Here is a 25,791-nt window from a genome sequence, read left to right as displayed (position 1 = left end):
TTTTAAAAAGAGCAATTTAAAATTCATAGATTCTTCAACTAGTTTTTCCTGAAAGTAGAATGCACATTTTTAAAAATTTAATGAAAACCCAGTTTCTTTGAAGAAAGACATATGTATAAGTGAGGAATATTCTTAGTTATAAAGATTTGCATAAAAGCCTATTATAAAAATCAATCATCTGTCATTGTTGAAGCTGGCTTCCTATACTATGTTTTACCCACCAGGTTTGAATAGGGAAAGCAGAGAACCCTCAATGGTTTTAAGATCTATGTACATCACCCCATCTACAGACACCAAGACAGGACCAGAGGGAGGAGGCATCACATGGAGGGCAGAGGAGGAAGCTACAGGACCAGGAGGGAGAAGGCATCTCATGAAGGCTGAGGAAGAAGCTATATACCCTGAGGTGAGGTGAGGTGAAAATAAGACTGACCTGAGGTTGGGCCGCAGGATGGCAAAACTCACGATGAACTGCACCTTCTCCAGGTTAGACATGGGTCGTTCTGAGATAGGTCTATCTGGGTCAAAGGCCTCCTCTCCGACCGACAGCTGACTGGTCACCTGATACACAAAGGCAGCATTGGGACATTGGCAAAGGGAGAAACTGGGGCACCAAAAGGAAGGAACAAAGACCTAGGACCTCCCAGCAGATGGGCTTACCTGGCCTGTGATCCGGGAGGACCGCTTCAGTTTCATGGAGGAGATGCCCTTGGTCCCTTTGTCCCAGCGGCTAGCCTTCTGTGGACAAAGACAGTTCAGAAGTAATGTGAGCCAATAGCATGGTTCTGACCTGACAGCTACCTAGGGGTGAGCAAATTCCATCTCACCAGCCATGCCCTTGTGCCTGCCTGTATTAGCAAACCAGACCACAGTCCCCCATCTCTGCTGAGCACTTTCAGGTGCTTGTCACTATTCCCAGTGCCAACTGGGAAATAGAGGCAAGGGAAGGAGATCAGACCTAAGCTTGTTGATCTCTAGGAAGAGTCCTCCACCATTCAGATTCCAAAATTTAGTATCTCACCAGTAAATCCCACTGAGAAAGGACTGGGCCTGAGCCCAGCTACTGAGGACAGCAGAAAAACAGTAAATGGATTAGACAGCAAGGAGGGAGTCTAGAAGAATCTAAGCTGTGAGGCCAAGGTTGGGCATGACAGATCTCGACCTTTCAAGATGACCTGCTGGTCTCCTTGACAAATGGCATCCTGAGAGGTCCCTGCCAAAACAAGAGTTTGAATGGGACTGAGCTTGGTTTGGGATCGGTCCTTGTTCTGGCTGGAGCATGATTAGTTTGCACACAGGGAATTAAACATGAAATGCACTGAATGTGGGTAGGGATGGCTCAACTCACTGCTTCTTGAAATGCCCGTGAAGGGTGTTTGATGAACCTGTGCAAGTGGACAAATTTAGCCCTGATGTCTGGGAAGCCAGTGTTCGGCCTCCAGAAAAACAAAACCTCCCTACATATTTTCCCTGATTAGAAGTTGCATTTAAGATAGCCCCCACCCCCATCTCTTGAAATTCCTGCCCACTAGTGTATGTAATCAGGCCTCACAGCTTCCTTCTTGCTTTCTGTCTTGGATCACTCATTTGCGGAAAGTATGGAGGGCATATTGTAAGGATATTCAAGCAGTCCTGTGGAGTGGCTAAAGGGACATCACACTGAGCCTCCTTCCAACAGTCATGTGAAGGGCTCCTAGGAGCACATTCCCCAGCCCCAGTCTAATCTTGAGATGATGGCAGCTGTCAGCTACTTGGCCAACACTCAAGGAAGACCTAGAGCTACAACTAATAAGCTCAGGAACCCCAGGAGATTATGAGCAAATATTGTTCCAAGAAACTAAACGTCGGGGCTGGAGCGATAGCACAGCAGGTAGGGCATTTGCCTTGCACGCGGCCGACCCGGGTTCTAATCCCAGCATCCCATATGGTCCCCTGAGCACTGCCAGGGGTAATTCCTGAGTGAAGAGCCAGGAGTAACCCCTGTGCATCACCAGGTGTGACCCAAAAAACAAACAAAAAAAAAGAAACTAAACGTCGGATGTAATGTGTTATACACAAGAGAGAACTAATATACTTAAGAGGTGATGGCTCTAGGGAGCAGAATATCAGGACTTTAGCCTGGGAATCTTCTGTGGAATACTTGAGCCAGGTCTGGCCACGAGACCACAGTCTGCAGATTCCCAGAGACCTTAACATAGTGGATCTATGTGCAGGACCCTACAGGCAGGATCTGAGCTGATTCCAGGGTCCTACTGGGGCTCCTATTGCTGGTGGCTGAATAATGTCACTGCAGTGTCTGAGCTGAGCTGGGCAGTTCCACTGAGATGACATCATGAAACTGAGTCGTAAGGAAGGACTTCCAACTCTAAGAGAGATGTGATCAGCCTTCTATCAGAGGGAAGGGAAGGAAAAGACTAACACATAGTCTTTGAATGCTGCAGGATAAATGAAAGAGCCACCTCTGCTATGTATGTCACAGAGCAAATCACTTCACTTTTCATTATTTTTTTTGCTAAAATAATCATTAAAATCCTACCTAGAAGCATTGGCTCAGCTGAGAATTAACCAAAGAGAAACCACTGGCCTGTTGGGCAGGCAGTAATATCTGCTGTTACTGCTGTTATCATTGACTTACGTGAATTCTGTTCAAATCAAACCTAGTGTTCAGAGCCCAGGGGACACTGTCCATTAATAATCAATCACTGACAGATCTAGTGCCTGCTTCCTGAGTATCCCAGTGTGGTTCAAGACTAAAGCACCCATGGTTCCTGGTGTCAGTTTCGATGGATCATGATGCTCCACTGTCTTCCCTCCCCTTCTAGCCAGCCTCCCTAGGAGCTTGGGCTTGGGATAACCTGCAGTATCTGCCCTAATCTACTACTCTCGCTTTCCCACCTGGGCAAGAGCATCATGCTGTTCGGGCCGGGTACTGCTCCCCTTGCTCAGGGTATCGTGGATCTGCCGCATCACAGAGCTGCCACGCATGGTGTTCCTGGCAAAGAGCATTGGCTCCGGAAGGTCGCCCATGAACCTCAGGATGATGCTCCACACAGCCAAGGCAGCCTGGAGAAGAAGAGACAGAGGCAGAGGGTATAGCTGGTATTCAGCTCCTGGCACGCGGCCCCCAACCCCACCCTGTCCCTTCCTTTTTCCCTCTGAATCAATATGCAGATCCCAGACTGAGTGGGATCCTGAACCACTAGGAACCGGAGGACCACTGGGTACCGAGCAGTCAGCATCATCCTCATGGTAGAGCAGAGGGGAGCGGAGAGCCTTCCGAATGTGTGTGTGGGTGGCTGATTTCTGGAAGTAGGTCGCTGCAAACTTGGAGAAAGAGTACTGGGACAGGCTGTCTGCCTCATCATCAGGTTCCTCCGTCTCCTCGACCATGGGAACGGTGTCCAGGTCAATCTCAGGCAATTTATGGCTCTTTGCTTCCAAATCCTGGGTCCCAGTGAGAAGGAGAGACAAGGGTAAGCTGTATGTTCAGATGTGATCTCGTGGGCCACACACCTCTGGGTCATAAATTCCCAAGAAGGATCTGTCTGGTTATCTACAAGGAACAGAATTTCCCATCCATTCCCCCGATTCTGCACCTTCACTGTGTCCCTGGTCTTCTCCATGTGCCGGAAAGTGCTCCAGTGTGAATGGCCCAGCCACTTGGCACGGTGCCCCAGAGCCCTTGCCAATACATACAGGTTGTCTTGACCACCTTATTCCCTGCCCCCTGAGCCCTACCCCCGCCTGGCATTTTGTGTGTGTGTGTGTGTGTGTTGGGGGGGGGAGATGAGTGGGGGTGAGAAAGATCACGTGTGTATGGGTATGAGTAAGAGGCAAAAGGCATGAATACTTTTTGGGGTGGGGGGGTCAATGAGTAGTAAATAGCCCTAAGGAACTATTTCCCTCTTGCCTCTTTGCTACCCCTCTGCTTTCCCTCTATTCCCTTCTTTCCTCTTCCCCCACTGCTCTGCCTCCCCTCAGACACCCCTTTCTCCCTTCAGTTCTTGAGTTCTATACATCAGGTCTCCACAGAGTCAGAGAGGGACAGAAACACATGGAGAATGCTACAAGACTGAAAGCCCAATACTGTTTCTAAAAGTTCAAGTAGATATTTATTTGCGTTAGGGCCATACCTAGCAGTGTTCAGGGGTTACTCCTGACTATGCACTCAAGAATCACTTGTTATGGGCTTGGGGACCATTAGGGATGCCAGAGATCAAGCTCAGGGTTGGTCATGTGCAAGGCAAGCACATGTACCAAACACTGTACTATCACTGTAGCCTCAAAGCTCTAGGTAGTCATACAGGTAGGAAACCTGCTTAATCTGAAAAGGTTTGACCACACAAACTCTGCTCCCATCTTCTTAGCCTGTTCCTGTGGGACACCAGCTATGCTTCCTACAAACTCTGAGCCTCAGCTTCCAAGGGCACCTAAAAGCTGAATGGCTTCAGAGACTGGGTGGGGTCCTCCCATTAACACCCAGGCCAAAGCTTGAAGGACAGACCCCCATCTTACCTCCAAGACTGGTGAGATCTGGCCATTCTGCCCCATCATAGAAGGGAGGAAGCCAAATACTCTCTCCACCATTTCTGTGTCATTGATGGTGTCGTAGATTGATGCTCGCTTTTTGGAAGGGGGATCAGTTTTCTTCTTCGGTGCTTTAGCGGGAATACCCAATGGTCCCTGAACACACACCCCAAGAGGCAAAGGTTACTCACAGAAGCAACCCCTCACAGAAACCAAATATACCTCCTCCTGCCATTGTTGCCCAAATTAACAAATCTTCCTCCAAAATCCTAGATTTTAATAACCAATTATCAGATATGAAATAGTCAGGACTTATTTCCCAGTGGAGAATCAGAAGCCCATAGAGGGGGACCACATGGTCACTGAGGCATCGCTACCAATCCCAAATGTCCTCAGGACCTACCTTCAAAGCTATCTCTCTTACCCACAACCCTGTTCCTCACTCAGAGCACCAAAGTTCCACCAGGAAAGGTCTCTGGATCTATCTGGAGCTAGGGAGGTACCGAATCATATTCTTCAATCTGTCTGGATTTCTGTCCTCTTATATTCCCTCAACACAGTTATGCTAATTGGCTCAGTAGATCTGATTTTCATCTAGAGAGCTGATTTTCATCAGATCTAGATCTGATTTTCATCCAGATTTTCATCTAGAGGAAAAGTTTATCTCAGCCCCTTTTCCTTATCACAGTTTCCAAAGGAGCCAGTTCTGAGGAATGAGGTGATCTTGAGAGGAAATGGAATCCCAGTGTGGTGAAATTTCCCATTATAGAAGCGTCTGTGTTAGTGCAGGTCACTGTCCTTCTGCCTCTCTGTCCCAGACACTAGCTATGCTCCTTTCTTGGCCCTGGAACTGTCATGCCACAACCAGGACCAGGGTCCTTTTCTCTCCCTCACAGACTTTCATGACCTATCTGGCCCTGATTGACTATGTTTTCCAGGGGACCCAGAAGCCCCACTGATAAATCACCCCAAATTTAAAGGAAAGTGACTGAGGTGCTCTAGATCTAGGTCCCAGAGATTAGATTCTCCTGCGGATGTGGCACTTCTTCAAGCTACATCTTTCAATCTCCTCACTGTTCTAGATGGCATGAGGACTTGTTGCAACAGTGACTTCGGACCGGAAGGGAGAGAGTGTTTTATGAGAGCTCTGATTGATGCCCCTGCCTACTGCCTCCTGTCCCCCATCTGGGTCCCAGCCAATCCCCAGAAACCACGTACATTGGTTCTCTGCTGCTGGAACTTCCGCCGGGCAGCCATGCCCCTGGTGTGTGCCTGGATGACCACCACTGCCCTCTTCTTGGCCTCGACTTGCTGGCGTACCAAGTAGCCCCTGCAGCGGGCCTGCAGCTGAATTATCCTCTTCCGTGTGTCCAGGTACTGCTTTCTGAGCAAGTGACTCCGGGCAATGGCCTGGAGGCGCTCAAACCCCAGAAAGATCTGTGAGGCAAGAGGAAAGTGCACTTAAAGGGAGGCTGGGCCCAGCCAGGCACAGAGCACAGAGGCCTTCAGAGGGGCCCAAGAGCCAAAGGTAAGACATACACCCAGAAACCCCTATATCTCTTCCTACTTAGCAAAAGGCTTGGTGTGAAGTGTTCTTCACACCTATAAACACAAGCAGATTAAGACAGTTATTACCTGTAAAGCACTTGGGCCAGAGCCTGGCATGCAAGTCAGTGACATGCAATGCCATATATTTTTTAAATAGTCTTCTGGTGGCCAGTGATCAAAAATTGTATTGAATACCATCAATTTAATATTGGATGGGGCTCCTAAGGCCTTCAGCCCTCACTTTTCCCAACCATTAACCATATTCAGCTTTCAGGAGCTAGAGTAGTGTGTATATCTGGAGACCTATGACATGTGGTGATCAAACTAATCTCTCAAGGATTAGTAAATTTAGAGGAAATGATAACTTGACGAATGCCCATTTCTGTGCTGTAAATGCGCCCTTGTTCCCAGCAGTCGCTGAGACCACCAGTTGATTCTTGGTGGATTCTCAAAGAAAACCCAAGGGTGCTAAGTAGCATCTCATATATGGGCACTGAATTTATACAGACCTGCGTCCAAACTCCAGCTATACTAACTGTGTGTTCTTGGGAAAATTACTTAACCCCTATATGCTCCAGTTCCTTTGACTTAGAGAGTTTTTTAATAAGAAAAATCATGATACAATGCAGTACAATGGGCTCTTTTCCATCCATATTGACCACCTTATGCCTGTGAGAACACAAAACATGAACAAGCTTGAGATGAGCTTTACTGACAATACCTCCACCTCTCTCAGTTATAGTCAGATCCATAACAAAACCCACCCAGCAGTCAACTGGGTTGTACAATGTATGGTTAAAGCTACACTACTTCATTTGTGAAGACACTATTAACAGTGTCTATTTAAAAAAAAAAAGGAAGACATACTCAAACAGAGAACACTCTATTCATTCATTTATTTTGTTGCCTACAAAAGATGAGATACATTATCTTACTTCACAGCAAGATAACTCATTCAGCATCTGGAGACACTCAAAATACTCTGGGAACAATTAGAGGCCAACAAACTGAGACTGATGGGGGGAAAAAACAGTATAAGGGATGCTGTGGTCTGGTTCTTGAGTTCTACCATCTCATCTGTTAGTTCCTAAGCCTTCCTGCCTACACACTTCAATTAGAGCAGCAAATCCTTCAGGCTTGCTTTATATTGGACAGTTTACCGCTACTTCTACAGGCATAACCTCCCGGACAAACTCTCTCTCTCTCTCTCTCTCCTCTCTCTCTCTCTCACTCTCACCCTTCTCTCTCTCTTCTCTCTCTCTCTTTCTCTCTCTCTCTCTTACCATCTGAAAGTTTTTCCTAGAAATGTGGCCTCTCCACATGGCCTGGATGGTCCTGGCCGCCTGCCTCTGCTTCAGAAATTGTTGCCTAAAAGAGAGACACATACCATAAGTGTCACAACTTCACACTGAAAAACCTTTAAAGATGGCAGTAGGGAGGGGAAGGTGATGAGGAGAAAGTGGATAATGAAATTTGGAGAAAATTAATACATACTTCTTTTCTTGAATACTTCATAAGTCTAAGACATATGTTAGGAAAATAAAATCTCTTGCCAGTACAGTAGATGAGTAAATAAGGAAATTGTGCTGTATATACACACAATATAAAACTATTCAGCTATGAGAAGAGATGAAATCTGGTAGTTTTCTGCAACTTAGATAGAATTGAAGAGTGTCATATCAAGTGAAATAAGTCAGAAAGTTAAAGATAAATACCAGATTTTCTCACTGATATGCAGACTATAAAGAAACAAAGAAAGGGATTAAGCCATATCTAATTCAAGCAAGCAGTAAGACATGATCAATAAAACTGGGAACTGAGGGAGTATGAGACAGAGGGAAGGGACTACAGGATAAGGCAGAGGGAAGGGACTATAGGTGAAGGGATCTTGAGAGAGAAGAGGAGGAATCAACGTAGTAGCCCTGATACTATAAAAGCATGACTTTCAACAATACTGTAAACTATGATCAATCAATCTTTTCAAAAATCCACTGGGAGCAAGAGAGATAAGGTTCTTGCCTTGCATGTGGTCAACCTGGGTTCAATCGCCAGCACCCCAGATGGCTCCCTGAGCCCTTCTGGAGTGATCCCTGAGCACAGAGCCAGGATTAAGCCTTGAGCACAGCTGAGTGTGGCCCAAACAAAAACAAACAAAAACTCTATTGCCAATATTCAAATTTGTGAATGACAGTACAGCTTTTAGAGTAATCAAGAATTTTTTTCTTCATTTCTCCAAAGGATTTATGAAAGATGAATTTTTTTCTCCAGTATTTTCAACATTTTTCTCCATCATCCACTCCTCTAGGCATATGCCAAAAACTAGGTTAGAAATTCCAGGACCAGGGTCTCTTTCTGAGGCAGATAAAACATGAAGGCAGCTCCAGGCCCTGAGAGGCTGGCAATTCCATCATTAACAGGGAGAAGAGTGGGTGAAAAATGAAGACAGAAACCTGAAATTACATCTCTGGGAAGGCAGGGACATGCCCCCACATGAGTTTGGTGCACAGAAATTTATCTTTTACCTCACATTTAACTGTGAGGTAAAATTTTTCTTGTCATTTCAATTATTTTTTTCTGGAAATTTTCTTAGGTTTCTGATAGATCTAGCCATTTTTAAAAATCATCTAAGAATTTTAATATTTATTTATTGCTCAATCATAGACAGTCCAATTATGTCAGAACCAGTGCTGATAATATGGATAATAGATGTTCTATATTTATTTATTATATCTCATACATGTAAATTTAGTGACACATAGTTCGATATCTCCCAGCTGATTCTAGCATGAGGCAAAAAAATGAACATCTAAATTATATATAAAATGAAGACACTGTTTTCTTTCAAATATTCAAGTCAGCAGATCTCAACAGGAAGTTATTCTGCTACCTAGGAACATGAGACAATATCTAGAGATAATGGCAGCAATGAATAGAGAGGTTAATGACATAGCCAAACATCCTACAATGCTCAGAATTGCATCTCACGATTACAAAAAAAAAAAAATCTTCAATCAAAAAAGAAATACTGCTTAGGTTGAGAAATCCTGATTCCAGTCTTTACTTTAATTTTCTTGTCTAGTTGCACTGGGCAGAGCAACAATACCAGTAAATGTTAATGATGATAACTTCTGGAATGGATACATTTTTCACTATCATTCTTTCTAACTACAACCAAAATCCTACTAATATATAAAAGCAAATAAGACTCTGAAAGGTGGCAAGAAGATGGACGGCACGTGTGTGTGAGAGTGCTTGGGCCCGTGTGGTACCTGTATTTGTAGCCTCGCAGGACTCGCTGGATGCTGATTGCTGCCCGGTCCAGGGCCTGGGTCCTATGAATCTCCAGCAGAGTGTCCTGGTTATCCTGGGAGAGAGATGTCTTGCTATGTAGTTGTCCCCCCCTGCCCCCAAATCCCCGGGACCCAGACACTGTCTCCAGGAGTCAGGGGTGCTCAGACTTTTCTTGCCTGAACTCTGGGAGGGCAAACAGGGGAAGGGACCTTGAAGGGACTCTGACTGTCTGATGTGGCTCAAAAATAGAAGCGGCAGCTATCCTCCCTTCCCACCCATGAACGTTCCATTTTAGCTGCATCTGTTAATTCAATCTAGCAAAATTTTTTTTCTAGGAACTCAATTGTTGGAGGAAGGGGGAGGGAAGGGGGGAGGCAGGAAAGTGGAAAAAAATTCTTTAGAGTTGTGCTTTATTTCCAAGAGTGCCTGTGAAATGTACATTCTACTGTGTTGCAGACTAATGCTTGTTTCAATAACAAAATGTTTCTGGACCTTGGGGTGGGATTCACTGTGAGAGGATCAAGTGTGTGTCCTGAACTATGGCTCTCCCTAGGTCACTTAGCAATCTGTCACCCAGGAACTTGAAAGGTGAAGACTGTCCATGTAGAACAAAGAGCTGCACTACCCACATAGCCATGTTGATTCACTCTTCCTGAACCAGCCCCATTTAGGGCACATTTTCAATCAGTCTTGCATCAAGCAAAAATTGAATCTCTTTGCGTTCCTGGGAGTTACAAGGCACCAGAGACACAGATGAGCCAGACCCTCAACTGTTGACTCAAGGACACGTCAGGGATAGGGGAAGAATGAAGAGGTGGGCATTCTACCCACCCACACTGAACTTACCCTGTCTAGGTCAGGTTACCAAGCAACACCAGGGCCACCTAGATATGCTCCCTCTGCTAGCCACACCTCCAGTGGAATCTGAAGCCCTTTTGCTTCTTGCTTGTCTGCACCCAGTCCCAGTGCACGCTTAATGCAAGGATGATCAGACAAACCAATGGAAGGACTGGGGTTGATGGGGCTCTGAGGCCAGACGAGGGTGAGTGAACAAGCCCTCTGGGGACTGAAGAGGATGGAGGATCTCGGAGGGGGCCTAAGGGATGAAACAGGGTCCTCTATTGATCTGACCCCTATTGTCCCGTCTTCCTCCTTCTAGGTTTGCTCCCCTTCGCCATGCATCAATATATTATGAGCCTAGACGATAAGGATCCTTGATCAAACCCGCAATCCTGGAGGATAAAAAGGCAGTCTCAAGATCTAGGAACTGTTAGCCAGAAGAGTGGCTCTGTGGCATAGTGGGGTTCCCTGAAAGTGGGGATCATGGATGCTGTTTGCACATACCTTTCAGCCTAAGGTAAGTGGCTGTCCCTCGGTGAGGGGACATCAGCAGTGTGCTCCTACTGCTAAAGCACTAGCTCCCAGGGGTGCTGAAGAGAAGAGCTTCTGGGTCAAAAGAAGCTCCTGCCAGGGACAGTGACCCCTGGAGACCCAATGACAGGGACCGTGGGAACCTGCCCTGAGCTCCTTCCCTCTGATGCTGGGTGACTTGGAGGTGCTCTGCCCTTCTCCTCTGAGAAGCTCCTGGGCTCCCACAGGCTGAACAGTGCTCTCCCAGGCTCCCCCTGTCCTTGCCACTGGAACTTTCTACATAGGGTGGCCTCACACAGGGGCAAGCCCAGATAGCTCATGGTGTCCTCTGGTGGTTCATGAACCACAGACTCAGGACCCGATGTTTCTCTGGACCTCACCTTCAGGAAAATTTTGGTCTTTCCCATTTTCCAGTCCTTGTCGGTCCCCAACCACATCTCTGCAATGCGCTGGGCCATCTGGCGATGCCTGTCCCGTAGCTGCCAAAGGGAAGCAGAAGAGAGAATCTTGGTGGAGGTGGAATAGGAACCCCAGGGTGAGAGGTAAGGCCCCTCCTCACTAGCTTCCTGGGAAACCCAGTCTTCCCCCGCCCACAGGGCTTCAATCATGCCCAGACACAGGTGCAAGACACAGGTTTAGGGCAAAAGTTCAGGGAGCAGGTACAGGGCACAGGTGCAGGGAACAGATTCAGGACACAGGTTCAAGGTGGGGTCTAGGGTCCAGGCCAAAAGGTCACTACACTTTTCAGAGCTTGGAGCTTGGAGATACTATTGTAACTGTCAGACATTCAGGAGCCCAAATCAGAAAGGACTTCCTTCCTGGATTGGTTCTCTGCCACCCTCATTTCACTGGCATTCTTCAAACTGCTGAACTTTCTGGCTAGAGATTGAATAGCAGGTAGGGTGCTTGCCTTGCACACAGCCAACCTGGGTTCAATCACTGGCACTACATATGGTCCCCAAGCCCACCAGGAGTGATCCCTAAATGCAGAGGCAGGAATAAGCCTTGAGTACAGCCTGGTGTAGCCCCCCTCCCGCACCAAAAAAAAAAAAACTATAGAATCTTCTGGAATAAGCACAATCAGTCCCATCCACAGCAGATCTAGGATACAGAGGGAGTAAGAGGAGATGGGGAGAAGATACGGGAAAGGAAGGTGGAACTCAGGTGATTTCAAAGTTTGGACTTCAGGAACGGTCTGAGGATAAACTAGAATAACCCCTTTCTGATCCAGCACAGTCCAGTTAGCAGGTACACGCACCTGCCTGCTCAGAGGAGTGGGTAGCAGAACGCGGAACCGGTTTGAGAACTCCTCGAACGTGTAGCGGATGGGGAAGCCGGACCTGCGAATATGCACCGTCTCCATCATGCCCGAGTACCGCAGCTGTTGGAGGCACAGCTCCCGGTCGAAGAGCTGCAGAGAGAAGCGGAGAGAGGCCGGGGTGCTGACCGCTGGGAAGCCTGAAACCAAACTGCCTGCAAGTGGACACCATCTGTGACAGCAGGTCGCCCAGCAGTCCATGGGGTGTCCCCAAATGCGACAGCACCACACAAATACATGGTTTAATTAAAGTTCTACTTCAAAGCGAATCATTCAGTCAAAGTTGCTGGAAAATGCTTAAAATGTTTCCAAGATGAGGCGCTGGAGCAATAGTGCTGCAGGTATGGTACAGGCCTTACATCCTGGGCATCCCATTGGGCCCTAGAGCCCTGCCAAGAATGATCCCTGAGGGCAGAACAAAGCTGGGTGTGGACAAAAAAACAAAAACAGAAAAAAGGTTTCCAAGGAGATAAAGGTGTGTAATAGACACTGACATCTACAAGGACAGATATGCAGGAACTTAAGCGTTGTTTGAATAAGTACTACTCAAAATGGTTTTTTAGTGCTGCTAGGTAAGGATCCCAAAGAACATTTCTTTCTTCAGGCAGTGATTCTGTTGGGTTGCCTCTCCTGCAGTCTAGTGGAGTGGAAGAATACTTCTCTCTACTCAAGAGAGAGACACTCTCTTCCACCCCTAGGAATAGGCATGGCCAGCAGTGGAGGATGCTCCAGTTCCCATGATGCTTTGCACGGGAGCATGGGAGTCAGAGCTACGGACCCTAGAATCTGAACATCTTGGCTTTTAAAGAGCCTTCCTCCCAACGCCTTCTACTTGGTGTTCCCTTCTCTATCTGAGCTGCCTTTCCCCACAGCATGTGAGGCCAGTTTCCAAGCTGTGGGGCAGACCTCCTGGTCCTTACCTCTACTACTCTTGGGTGTTAGTCTCCCACTCTGTTATTTTCTATTCCATAGATGAGTGTGATCTTTCTCTGTCTGTCTCTCTCTTTCTGACTCATTTCACTTGACCCATTCAGGTTGGAAGATACAAACTAAGGCCAGTCAATACCTCTATTGCAAACTACAACACCCAAAAGGAGAAAGAACAAAATGGAATGCTCTGCCGCAGAGGTAGGGTGGGGTGCTGGGGAGTGAGGTGGGGGTGGTGAGAGGGATATTGGGATCATTGGTGGAGGTGAATGGGCACTGGTGGAAGGATGGGTAAACAATGACGGTATGAGTGAAATGCAGACACAAAAGTTCATAAGTTTGTAACGGTACATCACAGTGATTCTCTAATAAAAATTTAAAAAATAAAAATGAAAATAAAAATAATAAAAATAAAGAGCCTTCCTATACCCTGATTGTCCAGGCTCTATTCTCTGAAAACCCAGAACACCCCTAGTCTGGGAAATCCACCAACATCCTGGAAACATGGGGCCATGGAGCTCAAAGCAGCAGGGAAACACAAAGCAGTCAGTCCTGGAGAACTAGTATGTTTTTACTCAGTGTTTCTTACAAGCTGGCATTTCTCTTTTATTCTTTACAACTGCCCTGTGTGACAGGGAACTTAGTGCTGTTGTAAAGATAAAGTGCCTGAGGAGGAAGTGGAGGGCCAGACTCCTAAGTGGCTGCACAGGGATTTGAACCAGGAACCTCCTGGCCCCTCTGTCAGAGTTTGCCCTCTGCGCACAAAGCAGTCACTGTCTCAGAGATGTTTCCAACAGAGGCAAGCACAAAACCGGAGCATCAGTTGTCCACACCTGTCCTGAGACTTCTGAAGTGAAGAGCAAGAGCATGAGGGCCAGCAATTACCAGAATCCCTGCCTAGCTCCTATAAGCGTTCTCTCTTGGCCGAGTGTAATATTTTTCCCTTTATGAGGATTTTTTTTTTCCGGAGAACCCAACAAGCTACCGAGAGTATCTCTCCCGCACGGGAGAGCCTGGCAAGCTACCCTTGCCATATCTGATATGCCAAAAACAGTAACAAGTCTCATGATGGAGATGTTACTGGTGCCCACTCGGGCAAATCGATGTGCAATGGGATGACAGTGACAGTGACAGGTTTTTTTTGGTCATTTTATCTCCTTTCAGGCAGCATCTTCAGGAGGCACTGGCAGCCTCCAGCTGGCATCTCCAAACCCTCAGGTCAGCTTTGGTGCAGCCGGCCGGCAGGCTTCCACCCCACCACACATTCAGGTTAAACTGTTCTCCAAAGGCTGCTTGACCTCAGGTCAGGGTTTGGAGTCAGTCTCTCCCATCCTCTTACTGATTGTTGTCCCTTGTTTACACATGCACACGTGCAGTAGCTGTGAGGCCAGTTCCTTGCTGCCCCCTGCAGGCAGGCAGGTGCAGTGCTAACTTTACAGAGGAGAAAATGGTACGCAAATGGCAAGGCTGAGATCTGCATGATTTAGAGTCATCCAGGTCAGGGTCGGGTGCATTAGGATAGCAGGTAGGGCACTTGTCTTGTACATAGTCGACCCAGATTTGATCCCCAATACCACATGAGTTCCCCCGCGCCCACCAGGAGTGATCCCTGAGTGCAGAGCCAGGAGTAAGCCTGGAATACTGAATGTACTCCCCACACACAAGATAAAGAGTCCTCCAAGGTCACTGAAGGTCAAGTGACCTTGGAGGACTCTTTATCTTTATCACTTGACCTTCAGTGACCTAGCCTGGCAGGCTTACTGCAGTACCCCTGTCTGCAAAATGTGGAACAGAGTCCTAATGCTGGCCAGAACCCCACTTCCCCATAGCACAGGGTGTACCCTAGAAACATTACCAGAGGCTTCTTGTACTCATTGGGCTTGATGCAGCGGATAAAATAAGGCTGGCAATTGTTGAGAATTTTCATCAGCTGGTCCAGGGACTGCTTGAACTGGCCGGCCAAGGTGGACCTCTGCTTACTGCTATCTGGAGACTAAAGACAGCAACAGAAGGAAAAGTGAGGGTCTGGGAGCATAGCCGGGGTACTGTTGACAAGTACCAATGGGAGGGTTTCTGCCAACATCCCACAGGCAAAGAAGGCTTCGTTCACTCAGTTACACATTCATTCATGTGTGTGTGTGTATGTGTGTGTGTGTGTGTGTGTGTATGTGTATACCTGACCACTGGTGATCCAGAGGTGAATTGGGCCAAAGCATCTGTTTAGATGTACCCACGTGAGGTGCACAAAATTACACCCCCACATAAGAGATTTAGAAGAAAAGATCAGAACAGCCAACATTTACTTTTTGCCTCACTCATACATTTCTAGTTTTTATATGGCTTTTATTAATCCTTCATTTTTATATGGCATTTATTGTAACAAATGTGCATAGATTTTAAGTAGATATATCAGAATTGTTTGGAGGTTCTAGCAGGGGAGTTCAGCTACTCATATACCCTCTAACGAAGACCGGTCTATTCGGGGAAGACCAAACACGCAGCTTTGGGAGGGACGCACATGGCAATAACACAGTGGGTAGGGCGTTTGCGCAGCCGACCAGGGTTTGAATCCTCCATCCCTCCATCCCTCTCCGAGAGCCTGGCAAGCTACTGAGAGTATCCCGCCCACACAGCAGAGCCTGGCAAGCTCTCCGTGGCATATTTGATATGCCAAAAACAGTAACAACAAGTCTCACAATGGAGACATTACTGGTGCCTGATTGAGCAAATCGATGAACAATGGGATGACAGTGCTACAGTGCTATAGTGTAGTATCAGAATTACAGGTGCACAGAGAGGAAAAAACTGTCCCACCCTCAGTCATGAGACACGTGTTTCAGGCAATGTTGCTGCTGCTCCTCGACCTAACCTTTGTGTACCTGAGTCAAGGTATCAGCCGAGTCACACCAATCCAGACTCAGGCTCATTTGTTTCGAGAGGAGGGTGAAATCACTGACATGAACAATGACAGCATATTCTTATCCTCCTGGCTTGTAAAATAATGTTCATTCTCCACCCACCACTGTCATTCTGTTCCAAGGGGAGTCATTCAGGCCCCCCTTGAAGCTTTGAAATATTCTCTGAAGATTCACATGGCCCAAATAATGCATGCATTAGCCTCAGCTGTGGAGACCCTAGTCTGGCTCCACACAGGGACCATTTCTGCTTGGTCCATGGAGCCTCAAGGTCTCCCGGCACTCTGTTATGGACCCTGGCACAGAGACCTCAGAAGTTCCCACAGAGATGGGAAATGAGGAGGTCAAGGGCACCTCAGTGTGGCCAAGGAAAAGAAGGACTTTTCTAGAAGCATCACTGTGAAGGGTTAAGACAGAGTGCACAGGGAGAACTGCCCCCCTTCTTGTTCATGGTAACTCTGGGTTGTCCTGAGGAAGGAGCACCAGGGACACTTGGCTGCCCACATCCCCAGCCAACAGTCGTTAGTGCCACCACACCACAGCACACACACCTCACATGCCACAAAACACACATAATAATACACACACGTCCATCTCACACACTATATACCACATAAAAACTACAGCACTCATGCATAATTACACATATAGGGCAGAAAAACATATACCTCACATGCAGAGACACAGTATACAGAGTAAGCAAACATACACACACAGAGAAAGAGAAACAGAGACAGAGACAAAGAGGAGCTATGTATATATATATATATATGCATATATATACACACACATATATGTATATATACATATATAAAACTAATGCCGTTAACAAAAACAGTTGTGACCCTGAAAATTCATCATTCATGCATAAATCAGACACAATCATTTGCTCCATGTTCCACCCAAATGGAAACAGCCGCACCTCAGCTGTACTTTCACTCAGATCTTCACGCTGTGAGACCCAGACCCCGAGCATGGCGTCTCCCCATCTCAGATCTATTTAGCAGCCAGGCCCTGAGGTGTCATAAGGTGACACAGGAGGTGCCTGCAGGAGCCCACCTTGAAAATCTGAGATCCACTGTTAGCCTTGAAGATGGTCGTGTTGCCCAGCTTGGTCTCCGCTGACTCCAGATTAAATATTTCCTTCAGGAATTTGTTCTTGGAGGAGTAAACCAAAGTGAGGATATCTTTACTCAGCACATCTCGGTTCTTCTCCAGGAAGCCTGTGGGGAAAATAGAGCTTGGAGTCTGCCATGCCACGTCAGTCTTTGTCGCTAACCCAGAGGGCAAGAGAAGGTGGTAGACTGGGGGACAGAGGTCATCCAGGGGCCCCAAAGAGCCCCCTTGAAGCTTTTCTCATCTCGTCTCCCTCAGACTCACATTCCTGCCAGTAGAGTCATGTACACTCACCCTCACCCCCAGGACCAAGTCATACACAGCCATCTGTCACCTCTCCACCCCTTCTCACCATCCTCACCACACCTTCAGCCAAGACACCTCCTTCCCTTCCACCTTATGTCACATGCTTCCTGTCTCCTTCAAACGCATTTCTTGATTCATAACTGAGAGACCTTTCTGAAATCCAGGTCATTTCATTCTGTGTGAACACTTTCTCTCTCCCTGCCACTAGTGTGCAGCTTCTTTGTCCCTCTCCCCCACCCCCACGCCATGCTCATCTCTTGCACTAAAGTACTCTTGACAGGGAGAGAGGTGGGGTCTCTGCTTTATTTTGGGGGAGAGGGGTCTTTTTCAATTTTTTGTTTTTGTTTTATTTTGTCATACTTGGCAATGGTCATGGCTAACTCCTGGCTCTGTGCTCAGAGATCACTATGGGGTGCCACAGATCAAACCCAGCAGACTGTGTGCAAGCAGGTTGATTCCTGTACTATCTCTGCTCTTTCTTACTAATCCCCCAGGTCAACCCTGCCAATCCTTTAATATCGGATCCTTTAATATCCACTTAAGTCACCTATTCCAGGATGCTCTCCTGGCTCATAGTGCAGTAAGGGAACTTCTCAGTGTCCCTGATGCCTCCAGGTGGTCATTTATGAGCCCCAGGGCGAATTATGCATCTCCTTCCCCAGTCTCAAGCACTCTGGGTACATATCTGGGCAGACCTCTGATCCGAGCCAGTCCTTCCTCCCAACATCTCTGCAGTCTCAGCCATCATTGTAACTGAGATCTGCTTGGATAATGACTATTAGCAACACCGGAACAGGTGTATATTCAGTACATCTTGACCTAAGACTTCCTGTCTCCAGAATTGTGAGAATATCAACTTTGAGCCTCGCTGTGGAGCTCTGCTCGAGCGGTCCTAGCCAACAGACCTAGTTTCCCACAGTGAGACAGACACCTATGGACTCTCATCAGACTTTGCCCATTAAATTTCTGGGTGCCTGTAGAAATGTTGTATTTGGGTACATAAAGGAGCTTTTAAAAGGGAATGGATGAAAAGGAGAAACCAAGTTCAGGCCTGATCCCAGGCCCTGTCACATTTCTCTATAAGATGACCTGCTCACCAGCCACCCACCCATCTCCACCCTTTCCCTGTCTCCCAGGAATCTGAGCCAGATTCGGAAAAAGGAAAGTATAGAGGAGAGGCATCCCTTACCTTCTGTCTCGTAGTACACGTTGCCAGCAAAGTGAGCAATGCCAAAACGGGTATCATGGATGTTCTTGGGCTTTAGGAATGCCTTATGGTTGGCGTGGACATTGTTCAGTTTTTGCAGCATGGTGATATCTGTTCCCTGAAAGAATGCAGAGGTCGTATGGGCTGAGGTGCGAGAGTCCATGCACCAGGCTCACAGGGTCTCTGATAGGGACAACCCTACTGTGCTCAGAATGTTTAGTCTTTCTACAGAGAGGAAGCTGATGCCTAGTGGCCGGTGACTTGGTCACAGTGAATTTGAGCAAAGTGCAAAGCAGAGACCTGGTTTTCCTTTCTCCACCACCGGCTCCTCCATCTCTCCTGCCCAAACAGTTATCAAGGTACCCTAGCCCTGGCTTCTTTCTTTCCTTCTCTGGGCTCCGTCCTCACTGGTATACCCCACACAGGGTAGGTAGCTCCTAAAATGTAGAAAACCTAAATTTCCTTCTCTTCCATCTTGATCCATGGGCACTTAACAAGCCTCCTGTTGGTTTGTGTTTTTCCTAGGTAACAAATGATTGAAACATTGTTTGCTGAAACCAGACAAAGCAAAGACAAGGAAAGCAGCTTTCTTGAAGGAAGTGAGCCCAATGCAAACCAGATCTGAAAGGCTGGAAGGCTGGGGCTTGTCTACCAACACTTACCACACAAGGTTGCCAGTTTTTCCCCCCTAGGAAAAATTCCCAAGTTGCATCCCTGGAAAATATTTTTGTGACCCTGGGAACAAATGCACCACCCCATGGCGCTCTCTACCTCCGGGATGAGGTCCAGGAGCCAAAGCCTCCATCTGAGGGAAGCAGGCCCAGGGACACACCTGCGGGAAGCGGCTCTCCTCGTCCATGAGGGAAATGATGCTCATGGGCTTGAGCGCGAGCAGTTCCAGGGTGGGCCGATTGTCAATGTACTCGATGTAGTTCCACTTGATGTTCTCTGAGCGGTACTCCTCCTGCTCCATGGTAAACACGTGATGCACAAAGAACTGCTGCAGGTGCTCGTTGGCAAAGTTGATGCAGAGCTGCTCAAAGCTGTGGAGGCAACACCCCCGCCGCGGGGTGGGGCAGCGTGAGCTCTATCCCTGCAGCTGTGGCCCAAGCCCCAGGGCCACTGGGCATTTGCATACAGCCACAGAGGTGTTTGCCCACCGATGCACAAGCCCATCCCCAGGGAACTTAGGGTATAAGCTAACACACCTACCCTCTTCTCTCCTCCTCTGCCACCATCCCATCCTCCACCCACCGTGAAATAAATGAAAGATCCAACATGTCTTGAGGTTCCTGCCTTTGGCTCCCAAAGGGTTCTGCAGAGTCCTTTGCTAGGACTGCCATCCTGACCCAGAGACAGGCCTTGGGGGACAAGTGTGCAGGAGTAGCCCCAGCTCCATAGGTATTGAAAGGAGCTTCTGAAAATCTGGAATTGTCTGCTGGTCCCTTCTCATTCACGGAGATGCTCTTTCCGACTGCCTGGTGACAGCACGTCAGTCTCTAGTCTGGGGTACTTAGACAATCTCAGGGGTGTTCTGCTTCATCTTACTTCTGCCAAACTCAAAAGTCAGAGACGACCCACGAATCTCCCATCTTCTGCCTATTACCCAGTACGACATCCCACCTACAGAGTTGGCTGAATTAATGCTACACTATTATCCCTAACCGCATATGATTTTAGAGCTAGCTCATGAGAATCACAGAGTTCAAGAAAGGTAACATGCCTGGGTGTCGACCTGGGTCTTTGGATAAGTCCGGCTCTTTCCAGATCTGTGAATGGGAGGGGGCACTGCACCGACCTTCTAACTCAGAAACCCTTGAATCAGCCAAGAATCAATGTCAGACTCAGCCTGACAATTAGGTGGAAGTGAGACTCCTGGTTCCAGCCCAATGGTAAGACTACTCTCCTTCAGCTTGACCCTCTGTTTATTTTTCATTTTCTTTGTTGACTCACTCTTGGTGGACTTGAGGGACTATATATGGTACCAGGGATCAAATCTGGGTCGGCACGTGCAAAGCAAGCACCCTAGCCACTGTGCTATCTCTCCAGCCCACTCTCTTTCATTCCCTAAGAGCCAGTGCACTGAAATCTTCATACCTATTTTTCTGGAAATTTTCAAAGCCAAATATGTCCAGGAGGCCAATGGCCCTGCGTACATTTTTGGGGTCCTTGTCAGGTGGCTTGAAAATTGCAGAATTGATCTTCTTGACAATCCACAGGAAGAGGTGCCCATAGATGCCCTGAGGAGATATGGAAAATAGCCTCTGGACTTGACGTACAGTGGGGAGATTGACCCTCCCCCCAAGTTTACCTAGTAAGGCTGCACTGGAGCTCACCAACTGACGCTAGGGACCCAGAGAAAATGGGAAGCATGAAGCCACCAGCTAGGAGACTGGCTGCGTGGAGACTTGCCCAGCTAGCTCTGCTCTTTCCTGCTGACCACCTGCAGGCCACGCATGCCCGGCAGACATGCACTGCACCTTCCCCGACAACCCCGCACCTTGACAAAGGCATCCCTCCGGTCAGCCGCCTGGGTGATGTTGAGAGGCTTGACAACAAACTCCCCGCGGACGATCATAGAGTGCTTGACCAGACAGTCCCGCAGATCCTGGTGCTGTACCTGGGGAGTGGAGGGACATGGGTGTCATGACTGCTAGAGCAGAGCCTGGCTCCAGGGTTCTGAGCTTCCTGGGTCATGTCTCATCCTCTCTCACTCTCACATACTCTGCACACAAGGCCTGGGAATGGGAGCTGGACCAGGCACAACACGGTAAGAGTCAGGGCAAGCTGAGCACTGGAGAGTCAGGACATTCAGGAAGGAGGCTCGAGCAGAGTGGGCCTGGAGCTCTGTGCTCAGGGATCACTCCTAGAAGACTTGGGGAACCATCTGAGGTGGTGCCAGGGATTAACGCCAGGTCAGCTGTATGCAAGGCAAGTGCCTTACCTGCTATATTGCCTCCCTGGCCTTACACAGATATCTTGCTGTTTGTTTTTGGTTTGGGGTCACACCTGGCATGCTCAGGGCTTACTCCTGACTCTATGTGCAGGGATCATTCCTAACAGTTCTAGGGAGACCACATATGTTGCCAGGAACTGAAGCTGGTCACCAAGTGCAAGGCAAGTGCCCTATCCATTGTAATATGGTTCTGGTCCCAAACACATCTTCCTGGGCCCCAGGTTTCTCCTACTCTACCTTGATCAGCACTCAGCACCCTCACTTTTGCCCTATGCAGTCCCCAAACTGCCCCCACTCAAATGCCTGGCCCAATGATGCTATTATATTGGACTTTTCCTCTAATTAAACATGCCTATCTGTGTTTTTGTTCCCTACGAATGTTCCATGAGTTGTATTGTTCTGGGGAAGCAGTGTCTGTCACACTACAAGTCCTCCACACAGTTATAGGCGTTTCATGGAACCTGGTTCTGGAGACAGAGTGGCAGGCATAGGGTGGGGAAGGCTCTTTACACTGGGGTCATTGCACTGTCCACCACATCACACTTATAGGTGATTCTGGTTTGGAGTTCACGGAATGAGAATGAAAAATCCAACCTCACTGATCACAGTCAGGTGTGACCCCCAAACAAACAAAAATTCTGTGTAGTCCCTGTTCATTTCTGCTACTTCGTTAATGATCAGCTCACACTGTCCTCCCAGGATTCCTACTCCTAGGGCCTGCAGCATGCACAGGAACTGAGCTGAGAGCCAGAAGAAGGGGGTAGGAGACAGAATCAGGAGGCTGGAAGGATTGTGAGAATCAGGGCTCAAGACTCTGTCAACCCAGGCCTCTGGTCAAGGTGGCAGACACAAGGGCCAGCTACCTCCAGTAACTTCATCGCAATGGTAAAGGCGGGCATGTCCATCACATCTGAGGAGTCCAGATTTTCAAAGACAGCAGCTGCAGGAAAAATTAGGAACAGTGAACACCAGTGTGGCCAGGAGTGATATGAAGAGGGGCTCGGTCAGAGACTGGATGGACACGGCCCGAAGCCGTACTAGAGAGACTGGATGCCCTATGTGAGAGGAGGTGCTTCCCCTCTCAGGAGCCTCTTTCAAGGAGCCAGCATCCCTGGGGTTTCTCAGCACCTTAGTTGAGATCAAACAAGCCAATCAGCAAAGGCAACGTTTGATCAGTAAAGCGAGGCTTTCTTTAGAGAGAAATCTGGTGCGCATGGGGAGAAGTAGGGACTTTAAGCCAGAAAACGAGTCATCTGCCCCAATTAGGCCACTGTTATGGCCACTGTTCCCAGAAACCTGGGCATTCACTTCCTCATTAGTAGCATAAAACAAAGGTCGACGGAGCAACCGTTCTGACGGGCACAGCCCCATTTCCAGTGTTTCCTAATTGGTTTAACCTAATCCAAGCTCCTCCTGTTTGAGTCACGGTAGACCTTTGGACTGCCAGACAATTGTCGGGAAGAAGAGGTCACATGTTTTGCTTGCGTGGTGTTTTTTTTTACTTTAATAATATGTAAAAATAAGGACTGGAGTGATTGAACAGCAGGTTGGGCATTTGCCTTATATGCAGCTAACCTGGGTTCTATCCCCAGCATCCCAACTGGTACCCCAAGCACCAAGAAGAGTGATTCCCAAGTGCAGAGCCAGGAATAAGCCCTGAGCATTGCTGGGTGTGACCCAAAAACAAACAAAATATTCATTAAAAAAAAAATAAAAATATGCAAAATTAAAGCACACATATTTTAAATGCATAAAATACAAGGTGTGTTATAAAAATAATTACATCACACTGTATAAGCACTGCTAAAGCTGAAATAGAGGACCTTGACTACTCCCAAAGTCCTTCAATGTCCCATCTTACCAAGGCCCTGTTCTTCTCCAGCAAAGGTGACCACACTCCCAATTGCCATCAAAATCACTTTCTTGCTTTTTTTCTATTTGTTACCTACCTAGCAATCCCTAATATGTACTTAATTTCAGCTATGTGTGTGAAATTTTGTTTGAAGCATCTAATTTTTGTTGTATTTAGATTGTGTGTGTAGTCAAACTATGTGTGTTCTTTGCTGTGCCTTGCTGCATTTTCTTGGGCTTTCATAATTTTTTCACATTCTTACATAGTATGCAGTGGTGATCCAAGTTCATGTTTTCCATATGGAAAATACACAATTGTTTTTGAGATGGTTCCTGAGAAGTCTGCCCTTTTCCTACTGCCTGTGAATTAATGTCTAGAATCAGTTATAATCTCTTCAAATATCACCTCTCTCCTATCATTTTCCTCTTTTTTCTTTAGAATCCAATTACATGACTGCTACATCTTCTCACTATAATCACTCCATCACCTACACTCTCCTTTGCTTTTCATCTTTTTGTTTATCCATGCTGTGTTCAGGATTTCTTCTGACTTTTCTTCCAGTTCATTGCACCCCTCCTAACATCTATAAAATTGGCTGTCAAATCCATTTTCTGAGTTCTTCATTTTGTCTAAATTTTTCATTTTTAGACTTTCTATCCAAGAATACTCTATATTTAACTATGTTAAAGGCTCTGCACTCAGGAATTACTCCTGGCGGTGCTCAGGTGACCATATGGGATGCCGGGAATCGAACTCGGGTCAGCCGCATGCAAGGCAAATGCCCTACCCGTTGTGCTATTGCTCCAGTCCATAGGGCTGTGGGTAGGGTGTTTGCCTTACTAGTGGCCGACCAGGGTTCCATTCCTCCGCCCCTCTCAGAGAGTCTGCCAAGCTACTGAGAATATCCCGCCCGCATGGCAGAGCCTGGCAAGCTACCCGTGGCATATTTGATATGCCAAAAACAGTAACAACAAGTCTCACAATGGAGACCTTACTGGTGCCCGCTCGAGCAAATCGATGAACAATGGGACAACAGTGCTACAGTGACAGACTTTCTATGCTGTTCCTTGCAAAATCTGTACTGTCACTTTATGTTTTCTAGTCCCTGTCTAAATTTTCAGGGTTGGCCTTTTCTTAAACATGGCAACCATGCATTGTTGTCGTATAGTTTATTTCTGCTAATCCCAATGTCTGAAGTCCTAGTGATACCATTTCCAGTGTGTATTTTTCTGACAGCTCTTTTTCATGGTATCTAATTTCCTTTTTCATTTTTATTTATGGTATCTAATTTCCTTTTCCATTTTTTTTGGCCCCATGTTGGATGTTGTATCTGAAAACCCACTGCAAGGAATAATTTACAACCTAGGTAAATGCTATTTTTTTGCAGAGATGATTGTCAGGTGCATGGGGTCTACAACAAACCAGGGTATCTTAAACCCCAAACCACCTCATTGCTTAAAAACTGATTTACAAATTTACAAATTCACACATGATTTCATTTACTCTGGTTTATCCTTACTCTAACGGGATCTAGATCAAAGTAGAGTTGATTAATCAGGTCTTTTCCTTTGGAAAGACCTAAGCTTTCACATTATCCCTTTCACATTTTCCCATACATTTTTGAAAAAAAAAATCTTAACTAAAATTTCTGATGTAAATTCCCAGTATAGAGTTAGACCACAGGACCAGGGTGAACTCTTAGGTGAAGAACACTAAAGATTTCTTGCTCCTCTTTTCCCAGTGCCCCCCAAAGAATATAGTTTGGGTGAAAATAGGATTACCCATAAATTTCACATTTCCCAGGTGGAGAATGGCTGCCAGCAACTTGCTGAGGTCCCAGTTCTCAGAATCAGAGAACATGAGGATCTTCATGGCCGAGCGGACGTGAGCGTAATCCTTGGCATCATTGAGTCCCTCACAGGAGGTACAATTCCCCTGCAGGAGAACACATCTCAGCTTTCCAGACATTACTCCAGGAGCCCTCCCTCAGAGAGCCAGTAAGATAGAGATGCCTCAGGTGTTCAGTCAAAGCCTTGATAAACACTTCACAGGTTCTGTGTAGACCATGCTCAGAGAATACCAAGCAGCATCATGATGCCATAGATGTGGCCTGCCTGAGCTCTGCAACAAGCAATGACAGTTGGAAGTTTTGTGACCAAAGATTCAGTTCCTGAGTACCTGCTTGTTATCTACCTATAAATAAGACCAAATTTACCCTCCCCAGGGAACATTCTTCTAAGAAACACTTTCCAAAGCCTACCTTGTACCAAGCCCAGTGCTACCTGCCAGAAAGTCCAACAGAAAGATCTGGCCCCGCCCAAAAGGTTATATATTCATAAGGGAAGGCAGGAGGCAAATGACATATCAGTGGTTGTTGCAGATGCAGAGACAAAGGCCAGCAGATTAGCCCTACTGAGTAGTGGGAAAAGGCTGCTTGGAGGGATACTCGTGTTTTCC

General features: G+C 47.1%; 1 protein-coding gene across 1 annotated transcript in view; it reads right to left on the bottom strand.

Moving 5' to 3' along the window:
- The window catches only part of MYO7B (myosin VIIB), a 69,228-nt gene that overhangs the window by 21,166 nt on the left and 22,271 nt on the right, over nucleotides 1-25,791 (bottom strand). The window contains exons 8-25 of the mRNA XM_055121242.1: nucleotides 25,116-25,269; nucleotides 22,346-22,422; nucleotides 21,027-21,146; nucleotides 20,624-20,766; nucleotides 19,359-19,569; nucleotides 18,509-18,644; nucleotides 16,957-17,120; nucleotides 14,838-14,975; nucleotides 11,996-12,148; nucleotides 11,118-11,216; nucleotides 9,345-9,439; nucleotides 7,359-7,443; nucleotides 5,746-5,964; nucleotides 4,516-4,683; nucleotides 3,226-3,444; nucleotides 2,896-3,063; nucleotides 661-738; nucleotides 434-561 (exon numbers count right to left, since the gene is read on the bottom strand). Of these exons, the coding sequence (XP_054977217.1) occupies nucleotides 434-561; nucleotides 661-738; nucleotides 2,896-3,063; nucleotides 3,226-3,444; nucleotides 4,516-4,683; nucleotides 5,746-5,964; nucleotides 7,359-7,443; nucleotides 9,345-9,439; nucleotides 11,118-11,216; nucleotides 11,996-12,148; nucleotides 14,838-14,975; nucleotides 16,957-17,120; nucleotides 18,509-18,644; nucleotides 19,359-19,569; nucleotides 20,624-20,766; nucleotides 21,027-21,146; nucleotides 22,346-22,422; nucleotides 25,116-25,269 (2,555 nt within the window). The remainder of the gene's footprint in view (nucleotides 1-433; nucleotides 562-660; nucleotides 739-2,895; nucleotides 3,064-3,225; nucleotides 3,445-4,515; nucleotides 4,684-5,745; nucleotides 5,965-7,358; nucleotides 7,444-9,344; nucleotides 9,440-11,117; nucleotides 11,217-11,995; nucleotides 12,149-14,837; nucleotides 14,976-16,956; nucleotides 17,121-18,508; nucleotides 18,645-19,358; nucleotides 19,570-20,623; nucleotides 20,767-21,026; nucleotides 21,147-22,345; nucleotides 22,423-25,115; nucleotides 25,270-25,791) is intronic.

This window comes from Sorex araneus, chromosome X (genome assembly GCF_027595985.1).
Source record: "Sorex araneus isolate mSorAra2 chromosome X, mSorAra2.pri, whole genome shotgun sequence".
NCBI lineage: Eukaryota > Metazoa > Chordata > Mammalia > Eulipotyphla > Soricidae > Sorex > Sorex araneus.
Note: the sequence above shows the minus strand (reverse complement) of the source record. Positions and strands in the feature narration are given on the sequence as shown.